This window comes from Delphinapterus leucas, chromosome 13 (genome assembly GCF_059928025.1).
Source record: "Delphinapterus leucas isolate spDelLeu-1000000601 "Yukka" chromosome 13, BTC_Dleu_Yukka2, whole genome shotgun sequence".
Lineage (NCBI taxonomy): Eukaryota > Metazoa > Chordata > Mammalia > Artiodactyla > Monodontidae > Delphinapterus > Delphinapterus leucas.
The window spans coordinates 89,776,264-89,797,888 of NC_143141.1; the positions used below are offsets into that span (position 1 = coordinate 89,776,264).

General features: G+C 45.0%; 1 protein-coding gene and 1 non-coding gene across 22 annotated transcripts in view; one reads left to right on the forward strand and one right to left on the reverse strand.

Moving 5' to 3' along the window:
• Positions 1-298: 298 nt before the first annotated feature.
• CMPK2 (cytidine/uridine monophosphate kinase 2) overlaps positions 299-21,625 on the forward strand; it is a 33,609-nt gene continuing 12,282 nt past the window's right edge. For 9 of the 21 annotated variants that reach the window (XR_016395552.1, XR_016395550.1, XR_016395553.1 and 6 more), the window contains exons 1-5: positions 299-1,080; positions 2,483-2,597; positions 3,533-3,734; positions 10,258-10,491; positions 13,963-14,103. Coding sequence is in view for 2 of the 21 variants with exons in the window: in XM_089923482.1 (XP_089779608.1) it covers positions 406-1,080; positions 2,483-2,597; positions 3,533-3,734; positions 10,258-10,491; positions 13,584-13,701 (1,344 nt within the window). In the remaining 19 variants the exon portion in view is untranslated. Of the gene's footprint in view, positions 1,081-2,482; positions 2,598-3,532; positions 3,735-10,257; positions 13,511-13,583; positions 15,260-15,485; positions 15,621-21,625 lie in introns of those variants that run through there. The other 12 variants (XR_016395542.1, XR_016395543.1, XR_016395545.1 and 9 more) reach the window with 5 other exon arrangements.
• Positions 18,417-18,520, reverse strand: LOC149747816 (U6 spliceosomal RNA). The gene has a single exon (XR_016387431.1). It is a non-coding gene; the product is annotated as a U6 spliceosomal RNA (small nuclear RNA).

Genomic DNA, 21,625 nt, shown 5'->3' on the forward strand with positions numbered 1-21,625 from the left:
AGCAAGAGCCGGTGAGCGTGGTGGCGCAGGTGAGACACACACACACACACACACACACACACACTCCCAGGAATTATTCAAACGGGGCCTGGCACCCCCTGCCCGCTCCCCATCGATCGCAGCGCGGGTCCCCATCGGCGGCAGCCTGCGGCCCGGCCCCTGCGGGAATCCCCTCCCAGCGGCTGCCTCCTCCCGGCGCGACCTCGTGGCGAGGCGGAGGCGGAAGCGGAGGCCGGGGAGGGCGCCCCATCCACGGCCCCGCCCGCTTCCCGCCGCCGCCCCCGCCCCACGCCGCCGCCGCCGCCGCCGCCGCCGCTGCCGCTTCGCTTTCGCTTTTCCCCGCGGCGCCGCCCGCCGAGTCCCGGGTTTCGTTTTCGACGCGCGGGGCGGGACCGGGAGGCGCCCATGGTCTTTGGCCGCCGCCCGCGCGCCCCACTGCTGCTCGCGCGTCTCTCGGGGCTGCGGCGCGGGGCCTGCGGTCGGGCCATGGCGCCGCCGCGCTGCTTCGCGCTGGAGCTGCCCGGCTGCACCCTGGCTCACTTCGCAGTGGGAGACGAGGCCCCGGGCGCGCGCCCCGACCCCGGCGTGGCCGCGCTCCTGGGCCCCCCGGGCCGCAGCTATTCTCTGAGCGTGCCGGTGGCCGGGAGCGCGGGCTGCGCGGCCCGGGTGCGCGCGGCCCGGCTGCACCAGCGCTTGCTGCACCAGCTGCGGCGCGGCCCCTTCCGGCGGTGCCAGCTGCGCCGCCTGCTGTGCTACCGCCCGGGCGGCGGGGCGGGGGGCCTGCAGCACGGCTTCCTTCTCTGCGACCCCCGCGACAGCCCCGACACCCGGAGCGCTCTGCTGGCACTGCTGGATGCTTGCCCGGAGGCTCCGCGCCCGCGCCTGGCCGAGTTCTCCGGCGACCCGCTCTGCCGGCTGTGGCAGCTCCCGTGGGAACGGCAGGACGGCCTGGGGTGGCGGCAGCTGGGCCGCGAGCGCGTCGTGCCCGTGCCGGAGCCCGTGCTGCACCCGGTGGTGCCGGACCTGCCTAGCTCCGGGGTCTTCCCCCGCCTGGAGGCCGCCCGCGCCGTCTTGGAGGCGGTAAGAGTTGGATCTCTTCCCAGCGCTCAGGGTGGATCCCCCAGGCCAGGGAAGTGGACACCGTGCGCTCTCCGCGGGGCTGGCCTGTCCAGACCTCCCTTTGCCAGGGAGTTGCTTTACTCCCGAGCGCAAATCTGGTGGTGAAGGTCGCCGGTGGGCCAGCCTCTGTTTAGACACCGTGGCTCTTTCCAGATTCTTGCTCGCCAGGGACCCCCAACCCCATGGGGGAAACTGACATCCCAACAGGAGCGGTGCGGCTCCCGCGCTGGCGGTGCCCGAGGTGGGGGCGGGGGTTGCTGCTGGGTACAGGGAAAGCAATGCCATCTTGGAAGTGAGGACCCTGTTCCGGGAGGCCGGGGTGTAGAGAAAGGGCATGAGCTTGGGGTTTTAAGAAACTTAGATTAAGCGGTGCCTGCTTGCTTACTGGCTGCCACCCAGACACTCGGCTACTCCGTGTTGCTTTGTGCCTTTTCATCTGTAAAATACCTGCCTTGCAGTGTTAGGACAGGGAAGCATCTGACCCACAAGAGGTGCTCTGTGCGGGACAGCTAAGATCCTGCCTGAGCGCAGCCTGGGCAGGTCCCTAGGCTGCACTATGGGTCTTAGATACCTTGTATGGGCCTTGGGATAGTATTCCCGAGTGGTTAAGATTGCAAGACCTGGGTCTGAATCCAAACTCTGGCATGTATTACCTGTGTTACTTCCAGTAAGTTTATTAAACATGCTTCTTTGCCTTGGTTTCCCTGATCCGTAGATGGGGTTAATAACGGTAGCACACTCACAGGGTTCCCTTCAACAGTGGCCAAGTTAATACTGTGAAAGCACTTAGACTGTTGCCTGGCTCAGAGTAAGTACGTAAGAAGAAAATACATGTCTGGGCCTCTCTGTAGAGGTGCTGTGAGTACACGTGAGGTCATGCACAGTTCAAAACCTGGAATCTCCCGGAGACGCCGCCCTACCCGCTTGGTGATTGCAGTGCTTGGCACTCTTCTGAGCCCCCAAGAGCTTAGCAAAGGACGGGATGCTGACTGCTTTCTTTGGAGCCTACAGTGTGGCTGATTTCCCACATTTGTGACACACAGGGCCCATGGTTCCACTGTTGCTACGTGACACTGCTTTGCAATTATACATCTTTTCTGCCCTTCCTCCTCTGGGGGAAACTGGTCAATGAGAGTTGCAGGCTGGGTGGTCCCGACAGTTACGGCCTTTTTGAGCCTCAGCTACGCAGGACAAAATAAAGCAAGGCAGCCCTTGCTCAGGTTCAAAATACTTCACATTTTGGCATGGTGCCAAACATAGCTTATGCCTTATTAGCATTGTGCGGTCTTCTTCTCAGCAATTAGATGTAGCTTCTGCCAGGGCCCCGTTGCTTTGCTGCTGATGCACGGACATTCTTTTACAGTGTACATCCTTCATTCCTGAAGCCCGGGCTGTGCTGGGCCTGGTTGACCAGTGCCCAGAGCAGGTCCAGAAGGGAAAGTTCCCCGTTATTGTCATTGAAGGCCTGGATGCCACAGGTAAGAGAATATTACCTTCTAGTTACAGGCAGTGAGTTGTAGGAATAGACAATTCTTGACACACAAAACTTTATACAGGGTTCAATTCATAAGCCTCCTGTGAGCCTCTGTCGTGTGCCAGGCACGGAGCAAGGCTGGCCTGGGACACAAAGATAGATAACTTCCGTTATCCATCCCCGTAAGGTGGGGGGAGCCTCAGGTGCTCCGGTGAACATGGGCGGGCACTGGGTACAGCCTCCGTGTGGGAGATGAGGGGCGGTCACGGTCCGGGAGACCTTGGAAGGATGGATCCTCTACTGGGCTTTCAGTAGGACAGGAGTTGGTCGGGTGAGGAAGGCGGGAGAGAGCCTCCAGACAGAAGAAACAGCAGGGTGAAGCTGGGGACCCGAACCGGCCTGGTGTGTCCAGGAACTGCAGGCAGTTCAGAGGCCCCTGTGGAAACAAAGTGTGGAAGAGCTAGGGAGCGGAGGGCAGAAGCCTTTGGAGCTGCCAAATAGGCGTCAGGATACAGTGGACGTGCCCACGCTTAGTCCAACACACGACAGCAGGAAAAGGGTGGCTCCAAGGGCCACAGGGAATACCCAAGGACAGGGTGGGTCTGGGAGAACCACAGGGTCACGGGGTTCCCTGTGAGTCTCCTTCCTGAGTCAGGTGAGGCGTGATGGGAGGAGTGAGTTCCTGGAAGCTGATAGCAGAGTTTATCATTAGTTTGTAAACGAGATGACCATTTGTTTTTTACTTTCAAGCATTCTCACACCAAACAGGAATCCTGAATTCCCAAGGGTTGGCAACTTTTTGTAAAGAATTGTATTATTTAATCAACTCCTTCTGGTAACAGGTGGAAAGAATGTCTTTGCTCTGGCATCAGTGTTAACTTTTGGGAGTGATACCGTGGCTGTGGTTAAGATGTGCTGCATTTTGTATCCGACCTGCAGGTAAAACCACTGTGACCCAGTCAGTTTCAGATTCACTCAAGGCTGTTCTCTTGAAGTCACCACCCTCTTGCATCAGCCAGTGGAGGAAAATCTTTGATGATGAACCAACTATCATTAGAAGAGCTTTTTACTCTTTGGGCAATTATATCGTGGCTTCTGAAATAGCTAAAGAATCTACCAAATCGCCTGTGATTGTAGACAGGTGGGTATAAAGATGCGTTGAATTTGGCATTTTCTTCCTAACATATGAGTAGTGTGTATGTGTGTGTGTGTGTGTGTACATATACATGCAAGTACACAGTAGTGTTTAAGACGAAGTGTATTATGATAATAACAGGAATAATGTCTATGATTTATTAATCACTTACACCATTGGCTGGCATTTTGCTAAAGACATTATACATACTATACTAACATCTGGAACAACTACTACATAGATACTAAAATTACTGATGAGAAACACAGGTCTTAGAAAAGTTAAGTAACTTACCAAAGTGACAGAGCTAGAAATAGCATATGGGGGATATTAACAAAAGTCTCTGCTTCACAAATCAAGCTTTCAGTGGTTCATTTGTTTATTGGCTTATTCAACAAACATATATTGGGCATCTACCATTTGCCAAAGACAGTTCTCAATTTAGAGTATTCGGTGGTAAATGAGCTAGGCAGTGCCCTGCTTTCATGGAGCAAACATTCTGTTGAAGGAGAAGGTAATAATCAAGCATACAGATACATAAGGTAATATCAGAGAGTAATAAATACTATAAAGAGGAGAGATCAAGGTCGTGTGGTGGAGGATGGCTAACCCCCCACTAGATGTGACTTAGGAAGGCCTGCGTGAGGGGGTACCAGTGGTCTGAGCTCTGAATGACCAAAGAGAGACATACCTGAAAATCCTGGAGTAAAAGCTTTGTGGGAGAGGGGTCAGCAAAAGCAAAGTGTAGAGACGGGAAAATGCGAACACATTCCAGGGCTAGAAACAGGCCATCGTGAGGAAAACATGTGGACGAGGGGCTGCTTTCTGGATGGATAAAAAGACAGAGACAGGTCAGCAGGGTCTGTGGCTGTGATAAAAGAGTGTGGATTTTATTCTGAGTGCAGAAGGGGGCCTTGGGGAGGTTTCAGATAATAGAGTGACAGAAGCTGAGTTATATTTTGAAATTTCATATATAAGAAGTAGCTTAAAAGTGCTACAAAAATGGACAAAGGGAATGGCAGGCAAGTCCTACTAGGAATGGAAATTCAAACGACGGTGAGAGCCTGTTTCACTCTCATCAGGTTGGTGAGAACTCATTAGAAAAGTCTGATAGCCCAGAGTTGGAGATCATGTGGGTTGATAGAAACTCACATGGTGCTGGTGGGAGTGGGCACCTGTAGGGTGACTTGGGGAGCAATTTGAGAAGATTGCTTCCACTTCCTGAAGAAATACAGTTTGTTTCAGCTTTGTTCATAATATTGAAAAACTTGAAAAACCAAAGGCATCAGCAGAAGAAAGGGTAAATTAATACTGGCATATACTTATAAAATGGAGCACCGAACAGCCATATGCACTCGTAGGATGCATCAATGTGCCTAAGTTACAAAACTATAATTTCAAATGAAAGAAACCAACTTGCAGAAAGATATTCAGTAGAACACATGCAAAATAATATAAAACATAATACCAAAAAAGGGATGGAAGGATGTTGAACACCAAATTTAGGAGAGTGCTGTCCCTTGGGAAAGAGAGAGAAATGCAGTTGGTGGGGAGTACCAAAGGGCTTCAGTTGCAGGTGAATTCGTCCTTAACATGACTCCAGTGTACATCTTGTTCTTGCTGCAGTTTGACTTATTTTTGGAAAGATGAGCAGTTGCACTGAAACCTGACAAGTGTTCAGGGAAGAGCACTAATTATAAATGGAAATCTCAAGGAATTTTAAAAAGTGAACATGTTCAAGTACATCCTGCACCCAGGTCGTGACTTAGAACCTTACTCCACCCTGTAAGTTCCTTCCCTCCCAGTCACGACCCATCCTCCCGCCCGTGGGAACCATGACCCTGACTCCGTCACCGTAGGTTAGTTCTGCGTGTTCTTGAACTGTCTCTACAAGCAGATAGACATTGACTGCTGTTTGCATCTGCCTTCCTTCACGCCACCTGTGAGAATCGTCCCTGTTGCCATGACCATTCTTTTACACAACTTTGGTGCCCACGTGTGTTACCAAACCAGGTTCGATGTTCCCCAAGCCAAACACTGAGACTCTTGTTTGCAGCAGAGAAAGGGTTCATTCATAAGGCCGCCAAGCAAGGAGACGGCAGAGCACATCTCAAATCTGCCTTCCCCAAAGCAAGGGGCTTGCTATTTATGGGACGAAGAAGCAGAGTGGTCTGAGGTGTGGGAAGCCTGGGGAAAGGTGACTGGACCTAAGAAAAAGTGTGTGGTGGTGAGTGGTGGTGGGGAAGATGAAAACCGTACAAAGTAGTTAGAAGGCCTTTGCTGTCATCTAAGCTATAATGCCAGTGGGTACTCTTAACTTTGGGGATGGCAAGATAGTGATTTCAAAGTTGGCAAGTTACAAGGAATCCTAGACAAGGGTAAGACATTGCTTTCCTTTGTGGGACTTCTTCACCTGTGGGATCCACCCTATTGTTAAAGTCCTTGGATTTACCATATTGATATATATATATATATATATATATATATATATATATATATATATATATATATATATTTTGTTAGTCTCTCTTTATTTCAAGGAGATAGACTAGGCTTTTCCTAATAAAGTGTGACTTCATAAGGCACATTACTTCCTAGGATTTCCAAAAATCCTGGAGCAGCACGGGTTTCTGCATGTAGGTAGACACTTATTCTCTGCATCTTGTTTCCTAATCTCCTCAAAGATGATATTCTTTATCCCTTCCCTGCTGACCAGAATTTGAAAAAAGAACAGATACATGTATATGTATAACTGAATCACCATGCTGTACACCTGAAACTAACACAACGTTATTCATCAACTATACTCCAATACAGAATAAAAATTAAAAGACTTGTGGTGAATATCCAATGAGTTGATGAAGGTGGACGTGCTTTGAAAATAGCACATTGCTATAAAAATATAAAGCATTATTTTATAAGTGATGTATAATGTGTCAACAAATTGCATTTGATTTGAGCTAATGTGGTTTCCCTATGGCAGGAATGGAGAATACTAAATAATGAGTCTGAAATTGATGGCCAGAGGGTATGATTATTTAAAATGAGCAGCAGTGTTGTCAGTGAGAGAACTCTGGCTTTGCAGAACAGGGCTCCCATTCTTCCCTGATTTTTCTTCTTTATGTCTGTGAATTGTCTGCAATTTTGTTTCTTTAAAGAGATAATGCTAGATCACCTTGTCAGATGAGAAGAAAAGAGCAGTTATTTGTTGTCTGGATGGGTATTGTTCATGTTTAAAGATTTTAAGGAAATCCATTTTAGACAACACCATCATCTAGCTGAAAAAAGAAGGGAGATGGAGTAATTTTTGATGGTGACTGCGGTTAAGGTTGGCAACTTAATCACCCTCATTACCTTTAAAAAATCTATTCTTGCTGATGGTTTTTCTACAAAAAAGAAGGCTTTTTACATTTAGGTGATATCAGCCTCTGTATTCATAGCTAAGTATTTAATTCAGTGAACACGGAGCATGTGCAAAATGCAGTGTAAATTGTAGTTTTGTTGCCAAGAAGAAGAAAACCTGGACCTGCTTGGGTTTATTCAGCTTGGGAGACAAGATGTATCTGGTTGAGAAGGTGAAAGTACAAGTTTGTGAGTGATTAAAAGTCTGGTAAGTGATACATAGGAATGGCCCCAGGCAGAATTCAAGGCGCTAGCAGCTACACTGGCCACGCTTTTGGAGGTGGAAAAGGGCTTTGAAGAATGAATGATATTAGAATTGATCAGCCCCCAAATTAATTTTTTACCTTTGTTCTTTTCAGTATTCTCTGTATTGTATTATCATAATTTGAAATCTTGCAGCTTTAGTGTCCAATAAGAATTAAATATTGCCTTATAATGACAGTGTGATACATTTCTTTTTTGAATTTTATTTTATTTATTTTTTTATACAGTAGGTTCTTATTAGTTATCCATTTTATACATATTAGTGTATATATGTCAATCCCAATCTCCCAATTCAAGTGTGATACATTTTTAAAAAGCACTTGACTATTTTTGTAAAAACTATGGGAGGAAAACAAAACTTTCATGATTTTCATTTTCCAGAAGAGGAATTTGAGACTTAACCAATGTACACAAAGCAAGTAGGTGGCAGAGAGTAAAACAATACACAGCTTGGATAACACTCTGCATTTATTTTGTAGATAAAGGACCAGTATGTCCTTTTCACTGTGAAAAGCAGTTCAAACCTAAAGTGATTAAGAATTTAGGATTTTAAAACAGTACAGGCAGTAAATTGAAAATACAGACAAGGATGGGGCCATGGGTGCCTCTCGACATTGGGATGTTTATAATTGTTTCATAAATGTTTTTGTAGGTGTTAGTCCTTTGATACTGGATTTGGAGTTTTGCATTTCGTCACTTAAAATTGGAATATGACATGAACAGGGCAAGAGTGTAATAAACTATGCCAATCAATAAAATAATTCTAATTCATTTATTCCTACATCCAAAAAACATTATTAGTTGCATACCTATTGTGTGCCAGATGCTGGTTTCAGATTTTGGAATACAGAGATGACTGAAAAATGAATTATCTAATGGAGGAGATGAAAGAGAGAAACTTGTACACAACTGGCTCTAATTTAGAATAAGTCCTTCAGTAGAGCTGAGCATGAAGGGCATTGAGAGCCCAGAGGAGGAAACAGTGAATCCTGCTGGGGTCTCCCTCTGCATGGCCTGCCGAAGGAAGAGGAGGCACTTTGCTGCCTGAGACCCTCATTCCAGCCGGAGGAAAAGTGTGAAGACAGACCCCCATGGAAAAACGTGCCTGGGTCCACACTGGGAAGAGGCTTGTGTCTTAGATGGAGGCTGGATGTTTTCTGGCAGGTGGTAGAAAGCCATTGGGCTTTTTTTTTTTTTTTTTTTTTGCCGTGTGCGGACCTCTCACTGTTGTGGCCCCTCCCGTTGCGGAGCACAGGCTCAGTGGCCATGGCTCACGGGCCCAGCCGCTCCGCAGCATGTGGGATCTTCCTGGACCAGGGCACGAACCCATGTCCTCTGCATTGGCAGGCGGACTCTCAACCACTGCGCCACCAGCGAAGCCCCATTGGGCTTTTTGAAAGAGTGGGCTGATTTGATTTTCTTTGATGGTTGCGATTTTCTTTTCCTCTCTTCAAAGCATTTTTTAAGATCAGCCGGTCAAGAGTGACCGCTGTCACTCAGGGAGGACATTCACAGAGTTTCAGAGATTTTATCTGGGTTTATTTCTCTTTCTGATCCATACAGTTGCAGTTGGATGACTGGAGAGCTGGGAAAGACAAAGGCCTCCTCTCCAGGGTTCCTAGAATGCAGATTTCATCAGCAAGTCCAATTTTTTTTATTTTTCATTTATTTATTTTTAAAATTGAAGTCAATTTACAAGGTTGTATTAATTTTTGCCATACAGCAAAGTGATGCAGTTATACATATATATACATTTACATTCTTTTTTTCATGTTCTTTTCCATGATGGTTTATCACAGGATGTTGACTATAATTCCCTTGCTCTACAGTAGGACCTTGTTGTTTATCCATCCTGTATATAATAGTTTGCATCTGCTAATCCCAAACTCCCACTCCATCCCTCCCCAACTCCACCCCCTTGGCAACCACTAGTCAGTTCTCTGTGTCTGTGAGTCTGTTTCTGTTTCATAGACAGGTTCATTTGTGTCATATTTTAGATTCCACGTATAAGTGATATCATATGGTATTTTTCTTTCTCTTTCTGACTTACTTCACTTAGTATGATAATCTCTAGTTGCATCCATGTAGCTGCAAATGGCATTATTTCATTCTTTTTTATGGCTGAGTAGTATTCCATTGTATATATGTACCACATCTTCTTTATCCATTTCTCTGTTGTTGGACGTTTAGGTTGTTTCCATGTCTTGTCAGCAAGTTCAGTTTTTTATTTTGTGTGTGTGTGTGTTACGCAGGCCTCTCACTGTTGTGGCCTCTCCTGTTGCGGAGCACAGGCTCCGGACGCGCAGGCTCAGTGGCCATGGCTCACGGGCCCAGCCGCTCCGTGGCATGTGGGATCTTCCCGGACCGGGGCACGAACCAGTGTCCCCTGCATCAGCAGGCGGACTCTCAACCACTGCACCACCAGAGAAGCCCAGCAAGTTCAGTTTTAAAACATTGTAGGAACTGAATGGGCCTGCAGATTTTTGTTTGGCCAAGATACAGCATTAAATACCAGTGGACTACTGAACAAATCTACCATCCCATGCCAACCTGCCATCACAAAAGAAAGCATCCTGCAAGGCCAAGGCAACAGAGTAGTCTCACAATACATGCAGTTTTAACTGAGTAAATGGAGCTCTGGGTGGTGTGCACTGGATTCTTATTGTGGTTGCTGATTTTAGCTTATTTTTACATTTTATAAATACTTTAAAAAATAAGATTTAGTTTTACCTCTTTAATGTGTACAGTACTAGGACAAGTTCAGCAGAGCCATCTCTGGTTTCAGCATCCTCAGCAGCTGGTTTTCAGGTGCTCCCTTGACTTCCTCTGTGGACGGGGAACTCACTACCGCTTTCCTTCTCAGGTACTGGCACAGCACGGCCACCTACGCCATAGCCACTGAGGTAACTGGGGGTCTCCAGCACCTGCCTCCTGCCCATCACCCTATATACCAGTGGCCCAGGGACCTGCTCAAACCCGACCTGGTCCTGTTGCTCACCGTGAGTCCCGAGGAGAGGATGCAGAGGATCGAGGGCCGGGGCATGGAGAGGACCAAGGAGGAGGCTGAACTGGAGGCCAACAGCATATTTCGTCAAAAGTAGGTGTCCCGATGCCATGTGAGGGGCAGGGGTCCCTGGCTGTGGCGACGATCCAGAAACAGCACTGACTCTGGTAAAGTGGAGGACATGACACGGTTCCCATTTTCCAAACCTGAGAGGCAGTATCCTCCAAGTTAGATTCACTCCTTTCAATGGGATTGTTCCATGGGGCCACTGCGTGGTGGTTTTATAGCCACAGGATATCTGACTGGGGATCAGACCTCCTTCCTAGTCTTTCTAGTCCTGGCTGTGCCAGCACCAGCGTGAACCTGAGTGAGACAATACACTTTTCTGGGTCATCGTAACAGAATGGTCACAAGCACTGTCTGACGGCCTCACAGTGACTTTTACCCATTAGGGGCTCACTGTGTGTCAGGCATTTTACTTCTGATGCTCTGTAACCCTTGCAAGGACAATGTTAGCTGTACTTCACAGTTTATAAAACTGAGGCTCAAAGATTAAGTGATTTGTCTACAACTTGCATATCTACTGAGTAGTAGAACTGGGTTTAAATTCAAGACCTTTCTGATTTTAAGGCAGTGCTTTCATTTTCATTAGAAAGCTATGAACACAATAGCAGGAGTGTCCGGACCATCTTACTGCTTCACGGCTGACTAAATTACTTCTGTAGGACTGGTTTGAAAAGCCAAAACAGAATTGTTGATATAAATAAACACTGATAGCACTGTTATCCTAACTTATGCTGTTATAACATAAATAATTAACCACTCAGCTGTGTGCAGAGAAACCATGTCAAAGGATTGACTGGTTGGTATTAATTCAGTTAAACTTCACAGCAAACTTGCAAGGAAGGCATTATTTCCGTCCTCGCTTCACAGATGAGGAAACTGAGGCACAGGTGGGAAAGAAATGTGGCATGTTCTCCTAGCTGGTAGGTGGTGAGGCAGAGCTATGGCCCCAGACCATTGTCGACTAAAAAATATTCACAGCCTAAAAGTTGAGAGTTATGTTTTATTTGGCGGGAATTTTTAGGACTTCAAGCCCGGGAGGCAGCATCTCAAGTAACCCTGAGAGAACTGCTCCGAGGAGGTGACAGGAGAGCTAGGACACATAAGAGTTTTGCAACAAAGGACAGGTAGTCTGAATGTCAGAAGATTATTGTTAATTAAAGAAAACCAGATAAGTCAAGTTAAGGAATTTAGCGTTTTTCTGTGTGTGGGAAGATGCAAGAGTCTGGGGTCACTGAAATCATTCCTTTGAAAGCACCTCAGCTATCTGGGGCCAGTATCCTGTGCTTTCCCATCCTGAGTTCCCTCAGGGCTCACCTTAGGGAGTAGCTGCAGTCTGATGGCTGCTAGATGGCAGGTATTCTTTTCCTTCCTGAGTTCCCTCAGGGCTCACCAGCTCACCAGCTGTGGTGGCTGCAATTGCTGATGACTGGGACATCCTTTGTTTACTGATAATGGCGGGAAATATTCCATTTCTCACCATCTACTCTGAGGACTTTTTTTTTAATAATTTCTATTGGAGTATAGCTGCTTTACAATGTTGTGTTAGTTTCTGCTGTACAGCAAACTGAATCAGTTATACATATACGTACATCCACTCTTCTTTAGATTGTGTTCCCATATAGGTCATTATAGAGCATTGAGTAGAGTTCCCTGTGCTATACAGTAGGCTCTTATTAATTAGCTGTTTTATATATAGTAGTGTGTATATGTCACTCCCAATCTCCCAGTTTATCCCTCCCACCCCTTACCCACTGGTAACTATAAGTTTCTTTTCTACATCTGTGAGTCTATTTCTGTTTTGTAAGTAGATTCATTTGTACCATTTTTTTTTTTTAGATTCCACATAGAAGCGATATCATATGGTATTTGTCTTTCTCTGTCTGACTTCCCTCAGTGTAACAATCTCTAGGTCCATCCATGTCGCTGCAAATGGCATTATTTCATTCTTTTATATGGCTGAGTCCGGGTGCTTGTTTTAACCGCAGAGCTCCAGAGCTTTGGTCATATAATCTGAAACCATGCACCTCAGACTGGGATTTGAACCCAAGAGGCTGGGACTCGAACCCGGCCAAAACCCACAGTCTCCAACTGAGATCACACACCTGGTTTCAGGACTTAATGAGGCTCAGGTTCTTGATGTCTCATCACAGAAAGAATTCAGTGACAGAGTGATAGGTAAGAAGTGGATTTATTTAGAGAGAAACACACTCCCCAGTCAAACTGTGGGCCATCTCAGAAGGTGAGAAAGGCACCAGGATATGGGGTTGTCAGTTTTTATAGGGGTGGGTAATTTCATAGGCTAATGAGCGGGAGGAGTATTCTGGCTATTTCAGGAGGGGGCGGGGATTTCCAGGAGCTGGGCCACCACCCGCTTTTTGATCCTTATGGTAGCCTTTGAAACTGTCATGGTGCCTGTGGGTGTGTCATTTAGCCTGCTGATTTGTCACAGTGAGCGTATACTGAGGTCCAGTGGAACTTGACTTGTCTGCCATCTTGGGCCCATTTGGTTCTAATCAGTTTATGTCATGTCCTCGGGCTATGTCATTCTTTCAAAGGCCGTGCCCTGCCCACTTCCCTCCTGTTTCAAATCAGCCCCGGCAATTCTGTACACACCAAGGCTAGCTAAGACTGGAAGGAGAGGTAGAATTCTAGTGCGATTGTAGAAGACTCCTAAGTGAAAACAATGTATATGCCAAGGACCTCTGGCTTCTGTGAAATCCTTCAGGGCGCAGACTCTGGAGGAATTTGCCATTGGGCAACTTAGTTAATCTCTGTGAGCCTTTGCTCCTTTCTCTGCAAAATGGGGGTGGATGACATTGATTCTCCTCCTGAAGTTACTCTGAATATGAAATGAGAAGACCATGCAGGATGCTAATGCTTGGCAGATAAAAGGTTTTGAGTAAATGCAAGCTATTAAACATTATTATTAATTTCTCATTTATGAAACTAAATGTATCGGATGTCTGCTGTATGCAAAGCGAGTTGCCTGGGTGGCGGAAGTGCGATAAACCAGATGGGGACCTGGCTTCAAGCTGTCTATATTATGGTAGGAAAATAACATTTGCGTAAAGAGCGGTGTTAACAAATGGGCCAACTCTTTTCATTCTGCCTGTCTCCAGGGTAGAAGTGTCCTACCAGCGGATGGAGAACCCTGGCTGCCACGTGGTTGATGCCAGCCCTTCAAGAGAAAGGGTCCTCCAGATGGTGTTGAGCGAGATCCAAAATAATTGCAATTAATTGTAGTTCCTCTGGGCCAGGAGACACATTTTACTAGATTTGATGTTGTTTGATACATCTAAGCCCACGACTGGTTATGCAGTTTTCCCAGATTTCAGTTGCATGAGCTTGTCGTGTGGCAGAAGGTGGGACATTTCGATTTTACCTGAACCACCGTTCTCACTTCTGCCCGATGGACCCATCGGGACTGAGACTGGGCACATTCCAGTGAGAGACGGTGATCGCTTTCTGCCAAGTATAACAAACGTTTTCTTGGAACAGATTTTCAACTACACCCCTACCAAATCCTTCCAAGGGTTGTCTCCCCTAGAAAGCATGAGGTGGACAGAAGCAACCGAGAAGACCTTCCAGATCAACAGAAGCTCCTCCAGCCTCTCCTGCACCTGCACTGCTGGCTCCCGGGTGAGATCTTGGGGATGTGCTCGGAGCTGGTTTCCTCCTAGTCCAATCACACTCTGTCTTTGTGAGCTCAGCCCCGATTCTTAGAGCCAACCACTCCCGAAGAACGTGTCTGTGTGTCCCGGCTGTCGGAAGACCCTCCCACAGACCCATCTTGTGGGTGGGGGACACTGACCAAGAAGGCATCTGACTTGTGTCTGAGGCTTACAGCCCCTGAGAGGCCAATGCTCTGAATACAAATACACCAACAGTCCTTGGATTCTATTCTGCTTAGTTACTTTCCTCTTCTTTCCTCTGAAAACATGGCTTTGGATAGAATGAGTGTTTTGCACCGAAGTAGATGCATTAAACTTAGCGAATCCAGCAACGTACTTATACTGCTGTTTATGTCTTGTTTGTCCTCAGTGTAGGGGCTGTGCTTTACTAATCAGAATTGAAGACAAGAAGCTGAATGCAATGCTTGTTGTGTATTTTCATCAGACAGGTTTAATTTATCTTACTGAGTAAGCACAGTGGATCCTGGAATGGGATTTCTCAGTGAATTTATCTTGCACTTGAATGTCTTATGGTTACACATGAAATCAGTGTTGAGATCTGTTTGGCTAGGAAAAAAAAAGAGCTGAGAAAAGAGGAAACTTAATAGTTACGGGGCCTTGGATGAGTCATTTAGCATCATGTAATTTGATCTAAAAAGTGATAGCGATTCTTCATTTGTCTTAAGGAGTTGACTGAACCAGGTGATTACTTAAAATTCCTTCCAGTTCTAAGATAGATTGAATCTGTGAATTATTTTAGGGAAATGTCTAAAGAAGACATTTCCCCAAAATAATTAAATTTATGGCATTAACAGGTTTACCACATGGACTCTTAAATTATAATAAAGTTTCTATTAACTCTATCATATTATTTTTCAAAACAACTATAGGTGGTTTATACATAGTATATGTACCTATGTAAAGATGTACTTTCAGTTGAAGATATTTTTTAAAGCTGATAAATTGTGTTTGGGTCCTTTAAGATGTGATATCTAATTATGCTCTTGGTGTTATTCACTTTAAACACTTTGAAAAGTTTATGCTGGCAGCCTAGAAACACAAACATTTAATGCTTTCTTTATGTCTCTTGCCAATGAATAAACTTGCTGTGATTTTCTAACCTATGCTGTTGTCACAGTGTGTGTTGGTTTTTCTGAAGGGGCTCCCCCAATGAGGCTTTTGTACAGGAGGAGATTTGGGGTTAAAGAAGTGAAAAGGTGTGAATTTGTGGTCACAGTGCTTTCAGAGGAAGAGGAGGGCATTTTTGTTTTGTTTTAAACGGCATTTCAAGAAAGTGCAATTCCTTCCTCATTGCAGGTATTAAAGGGATTTTCTCCCCTAATCCAATAGGAAAGAATTCTTCATACACTTGCGCTCTCTATACACTGTAATACGTATAAGATTACTGAGTATGGGAACAGACAGCGCCTCCTACCCAGAAACCGACGACAAGGCATCATTTGCTTGGCTTTGTTTCATGACCAGGTTTGTTTCTGTTCCTGTAATAGACCTTTAGTGTCCCAAATATTTATTCTTCATCTTTTCCACAGCAATAGAACTTTGAGCCCGACACGTGGCTGCCAAGAATTATGAGTATATTTCCAAGGCTCCCTTACAGCTGGAGTGGCCAAGTGACCACTTACAGGTTCTTCCTGTGAGCAGAAGGGACATCAGGAATGTCAGGGGGAGGGTGTCCCTCTCTCCTTTTAACCTGCTTGGTATTCAGCGATGGTGGTGAGGCATTTGGGGACCGAGTGATGAGGGTGACACTATGCAGATGGAGAATGGGGACGGCCTTCACTTAGGAAAAGTCAATAAGGAATGGGTATGGAAGTGTCTGGAGTTCCATCCTAGAGGGCGTGTCCACCTGGGGACACAGCTTCTGTGCACAAAGCTCAATATCCACCTTCTCCATTTGCTTCCCCTTTTCAGTGGCAGGTGTCTGTTTCTTTTGCTCATTTTGTTTGTTCCATTTTCTACGGTAGAATCCCCCTTTTTGCTGACTCTTCTCTCTGTGAAATGTCTCTCTTTTCTAGAAGCCGTTGTGAAGCATCTTAAAAATGTTTAGACCCTGGTATCTTTTTGGAATATATACCGAGGAAATGATCAGTGATGCACACAGAAATGTTTTATCATATCTGCATAATGTCCTTCGTAATGTGCAGACAGATGCACCTTGTTTTGTTGTCCTTTGCCTTCCTGAGCTTTACAGTACACTTATTTACAAATTGAACGTTGGAGGCAACCCTGCGTTGAGCAAATCCATTGGCACCATTTTTCCCACAGAATTTGCTCACTTTGTGTCTCTGTGTCACGTTTTGGTAATTCTCACAGTCCATCAAACTGTTTCATCATTATTATATTTGTTTTGGTGATCTGTAATCAGTGATCTTTGAGGTTATTATTGTCATTGTTTTGGGATGCCACAAACCACACCCACATAAGACAGTGAACTTAATCAGTAAATGTTGTGTCTGATGTGATTACTCCACTCACTGGCCTTTCCCTCATTTCTCTCCCTTTCCTTGGGCCTCCCTATTGCCTGAGACACAAAATTATTGAAATCAGGCCAATTAATAACCTTGCAATGGCCTCTAAGTGTTCAAGTGAAAGGAAGAGTTGCATGTCTCTCACCTTAAATCAAAATTTAGAAAGGATGAAGCTTAGTGAGGAAGCCATGTCAAAAGGCCAAGATAGGTCAAAAACTAGGCCTCCTGTACCAAACAGCCAAGTTATGAATGCAAAAAAAGAGAAGTTCTTGAGGGAAATTAAAAGTGCTACTGCAGTGGATACATGAAGGAGAAGAAAGCAAAACAGCTGTCTTGCTGCTATGGAGACAGTGTGAGCGGTCTGGATGGAAGATCAAACCAGCCACAACATTCCCTTGAACCAAAGCCTAATCCAGAGCAAGGCCCTAACTCTCTTCAATTCTATGAAGGCTGAGAGAGACGAGGAAGCTGCAGAAGAACATTTTGAAGCTAGCAGAGGTTGGTTCATGAGGTTTAAGGAAAGAAGCCATGTCTGTGTAACAATAAAGTGCAAAGTGAAGCAGCAAGTGCTGATGTAGAAGCTGCAGCAATTTATCCAGAAGGTTTAACTAAGATAATTAATGACAGTGGCTGTATGAAACAACAGATCTTCAATGCAGATGAAACAGCCTTCTATTGAAAGAAGATGCCATCTGGGACTTTCATAGCTGGAGAGGAGAAGTCAATGCCTGGCTTCAAAACTCCAAAGGACAGGCTGACTCTTTTTAGGGGCTCATGCAGTTGGTGACTTGAAGTTGAAGCCAATATTTATTTACCATTCTGAAAATCCCAGGGCCCTTAAGAGTTATGTTAAATCTACTCTGCCTGTGCTCTGTAAATGGAACAACAAAGCCTGGATGACAGATCATCTGTTTACTGAATATTTTTAAGCCTACTGTTGAGATCTACTACTCAGGAAAAAAAAAAAATCTTTCAAAATATTACTGCTGGGAATTCCCTGGCAGTCCAGTGGTTAAGACTTGGTGCTTTCACAGCTGTGGGCCCAGATTCAGTCACTGGTCGGGGAACTATGATCCCATAAGCCACGTGGCTTGTCCAAAAAAAATAAAATAAAATTTCTGCTCATTGACAGTAAATCTGGTTATCCAAAGAGCTCTGATGGAGCTGTACAATGAGACGAATGTTGTTGTCATGCCTGCTAACACAACATCCATTCTGCAGCCCATGGATCAAGGAGACTTTCAAGTCTTATTATTTATTTATTTATTAACATCTTTATTGGAGTATAATTGCTTTACAATGGTGTGTTAGTTTCTGCTTTACAACAAAGTGAATCAGCTCTACATATACATCTGTCCCCATATCTCTTCCCTCTTGTGTCTCCCTCCCTCCCAACCTCCCTATCCCACCCCTCTAGGTGGTCACAAAGCACTGAGCTGATCTCCCTGTGCTATGCGGCTGCTTCCCACTAGCTATCTATTTTACGTTTGGTAGTGTATATATGTCCATGCCACTCTCTCACTTTGTCCCAGCTTACCCTTCCCCCTCCCCGTATCCTCAAGTCCATTCTCTAGTAGGTTTGCCTCTTTATTCCAGTCTTGACTCTAGGTTCTTCATGACCAGTTTTTTTTTTTTTGGATTCCATATATATGTGTTAGCATATTTGTTTTCCTTTTTCTGACTTACTTCACTCTGTATGATAGACTCTAGGTCCATCGACCTGACTACAAACAATTCAATTTCGTTTCTTTTTATGGCTGAGTAATATTCCATTGTGTATATGTGCCACATCAAAAATATGGAACGCTTCATGAATTTGCCTGTCATCCTTGTGCAGGGGCCATGCTAATCTTTGTATCGTTCCAATTTTAGTATATGTGCTGCCAAAGCGAGCACAAGTCTTATTATTTAAGGAATACATTTCATAAGGCTATAGCTGCCATAGACAGTGATTTCTCTGATGGATCTGGGCAAAGTAAACTGAAAACCTCCTGGAAAGAACTCACCATTCTAGATGCCATTAAGAACATTCATGAGTAATGGGAAGAGGCCAAAACACCCACATTCACAGGGGTTTGGAAGAAGTTGGTTCCAATCTGCATGGATGTCTTTGAGGGGTTTAGAACTTCAGGGGGGCATCTTAGGATGTGGTGGACACAGCAAGAGAACCAGAATTAGAAGTGGGGCCTGAGGATGGGACTGAATTACTGCAATCTCATGGTCAAACTTGAGTGGATGAAGAGCTACTTCTATTGGTGGGCAAAGAAAGTGCTTTTTTGAGATGGACTCTACTCCTGGTGAAGATGCTGTGAAGACTGTTGAAACTACAACAAAGGGTTTAGAATATTACATGGACTTAGCTGATAAAGCAGTGACAGCGTTGGAGAGCATTGACTCCAATCTTGAAAGAAGTTCTCTTGTGGGTATAATGCTATTGAACAGAATTGCATGCTACAGAGAAGTGGTTCATGAAAGGAAGAGTCAATCCATGCAACAAACTTCATTCTTGTCTCATTTTAAGAAATTTCTGCAGCCACCCCAGCCTTCAGCAAACACCACCCTGATCAGTCAGCACCACCAGCGTGGAGGTAGGACCCTCCACCAGCAAACAATTAGACTCACTGAAGGCTCAGATGAGGGTTAGCATTTTTAGCAATAAAGCTGTTTAAAATTAAGGTCTGTATATTGCTTTTTCAGACAGAATTCTATTGCACGCTTAACAAACTACAGCATAGTGTAAACATACTTTTATATGTACTGGGAAACCGAACAATTTATGTGACTGGCTTTATTGTGATACTCATTTGAGTCTGCAATATCTCCGAGGTGTGCATGTATGCATAGTGTGTGCTTAGGTATAATATGTACTGATTAAATACATTTGGGTAAATCCTTTTAATGAAATGCTAAGTGGAATGCACCTGAGAAGGTGTAAATTGTCAAAAATACTTTTCTCTCAGTGATAGCCAGTGATTTAAATTTCAGCAACAAGTGAGGATATAGCTAAAACCCTTTTAACCAACACAAGTTTGGCTGACTCAGAATGGAAACTCCACGTAGAGCAGAAGTATGGCTTCAGGTATGCTGGGAGACAGGGTCTTTTATGTCTTTGGTTTGTTTCACATTCAAGCTGTTCTTTTTCTTTGAATTTTGAACGCAGAGGTCAGGCACTAAACTATAACTATGCCTCACATGGGCACGTATATCCACTAGCAGACTCGTTTAATCTTCAGGCTTCTGTAAATGCAGCTTTGTTCATATACTTGTTTTCTTAGTATGAACAGGGAGAGGAGAAATCGATGTTGGCCTTTTTTTTTTTTCCCCCAGGAAGGTTTTTTTTTTTTTCCTTTTCTCTCACTTTAAAAGCATAGGAATTTCATGAAACTCATTCAGCCTACAGCTGCAATCTACAACTAGGAAGAAACACTGTCCCTTTATATTGCCTATAAATAATCTGGTCTTTCTCATGAGCAGCCTAACTGGTCAGTAGACACAAAAATATTTAGTCCTATCAGGTTTAAGCCTTAATATCATTTGATCTTTTAACAGGCCCTTTAGGTGATGCATGCTCTTTTTTAGAGAGATCAGGATCTCAGATTTCTCAGTCTTCAAAGGCCATGCTGGCCTCTTCCCAGAATGGCATCTGCGTGGGGCCAAAAGTGTCAATTTAGGCAACATTGGGGCTGAGCGGAGGGTGGGTCTATGGTCACATTATCCTCTCTCTAACTGGATGTGGATTGCCCCGCCCACGTAGGCAATTGAAATTTGTTTCTTGTGGCTGTTTTGTCGAACTTGGTCTCGGCTTGGGTCTCCTTGGTGCTGGGATCTCTTGAGTGTCATCCTTCCATGCAGGCCCACCCACAGTCCCCCTCCAGCTCTAGTTTCATGGGCACTGGACCCACCCCCGGGGGCCACATACTCTGAGGGCGTATTCGAATGTCCCGGAACAGAGAACAGTCAAGAAAGTAGGTGTTAAGACCTCCTCTGCTTAATCATTCTGCCCAGTCTGGTTTAACCTGACCTTGTTCCAGGTTAGTTCAGAGGAGATGGATGCTCCCCATGTCCCCCGCACTGAGCTGTGGCTCTGTGTTAAGGCCGGGAGACAGGAAACTGGGGGACACGCACCTCACCATCTCACACTTCAGTTTTTTCCCCTTAGAAAGCAAATAGAATCTTCCATCTGCCCACTGGGTTCTGAATTTCACAACAGTGTAATTTGATGTGGGTCTGTTTTCATCCATTTTCGCTGGGCCCTTGATGGATCTGGTAACTCAAGTCATTAAATTCTTGGAAATTTTCTTGGCTTGTTTCTTTGATGAATTCCACTCCTCACTTTTTTTCTTTTCTCTCTTTCTGTATTGTCTGCTATTCAGATGTTGGACATATTGGACTGGTTTTCCAATTTTCTTGTCTTTTCTCTCACATATTTCCTTTTTATACCTTTACTACATTTTATAATATTTTTTCAACTTTGTGTTTTCAACTTGTTTTTCAACTCTTTTACGAAGACTTTCATTTCTGCTCTCAAGTTTCTAAGTTCTAAAAGCTTCCACTCTCTCCCATTTTTTCTTTCTTCCTTTCTTTATCTTGTTATGTAAATATTCTTTTTTTTTTTTTTTTTTTTTTTCCGGTACGCGGGCCTCTGACAGTTGTGGTCTCTCCCGTTGCGGAGCACAGGCTCCGGAAGCGCAGGCTCAGCGGCCATGGCTTACGAGCCCAGCTGCTCTGCGGCATGTGGGATCTTCCCAGACCAGGGCACGAACCCGTGTCCCCTGCGTCGGCAGGCAGACCCCCAACCACTGCGCCACCAGGGAAGCCCTAAATATTCTTTTTAAAATAATATTTTTTCTTTTTTATTGGATGCAGTGTCTTTACTTACTATTCTGAGACTTTAGTGATGGCTTTGTTTAAAGTTCCTCATGCAAAATCTCCATTTCCCTTAAGGTGAATTTTTATTTATTTGTTTTTTTGGAATGTTTAAAGTTTAGTTGATTTACAGTG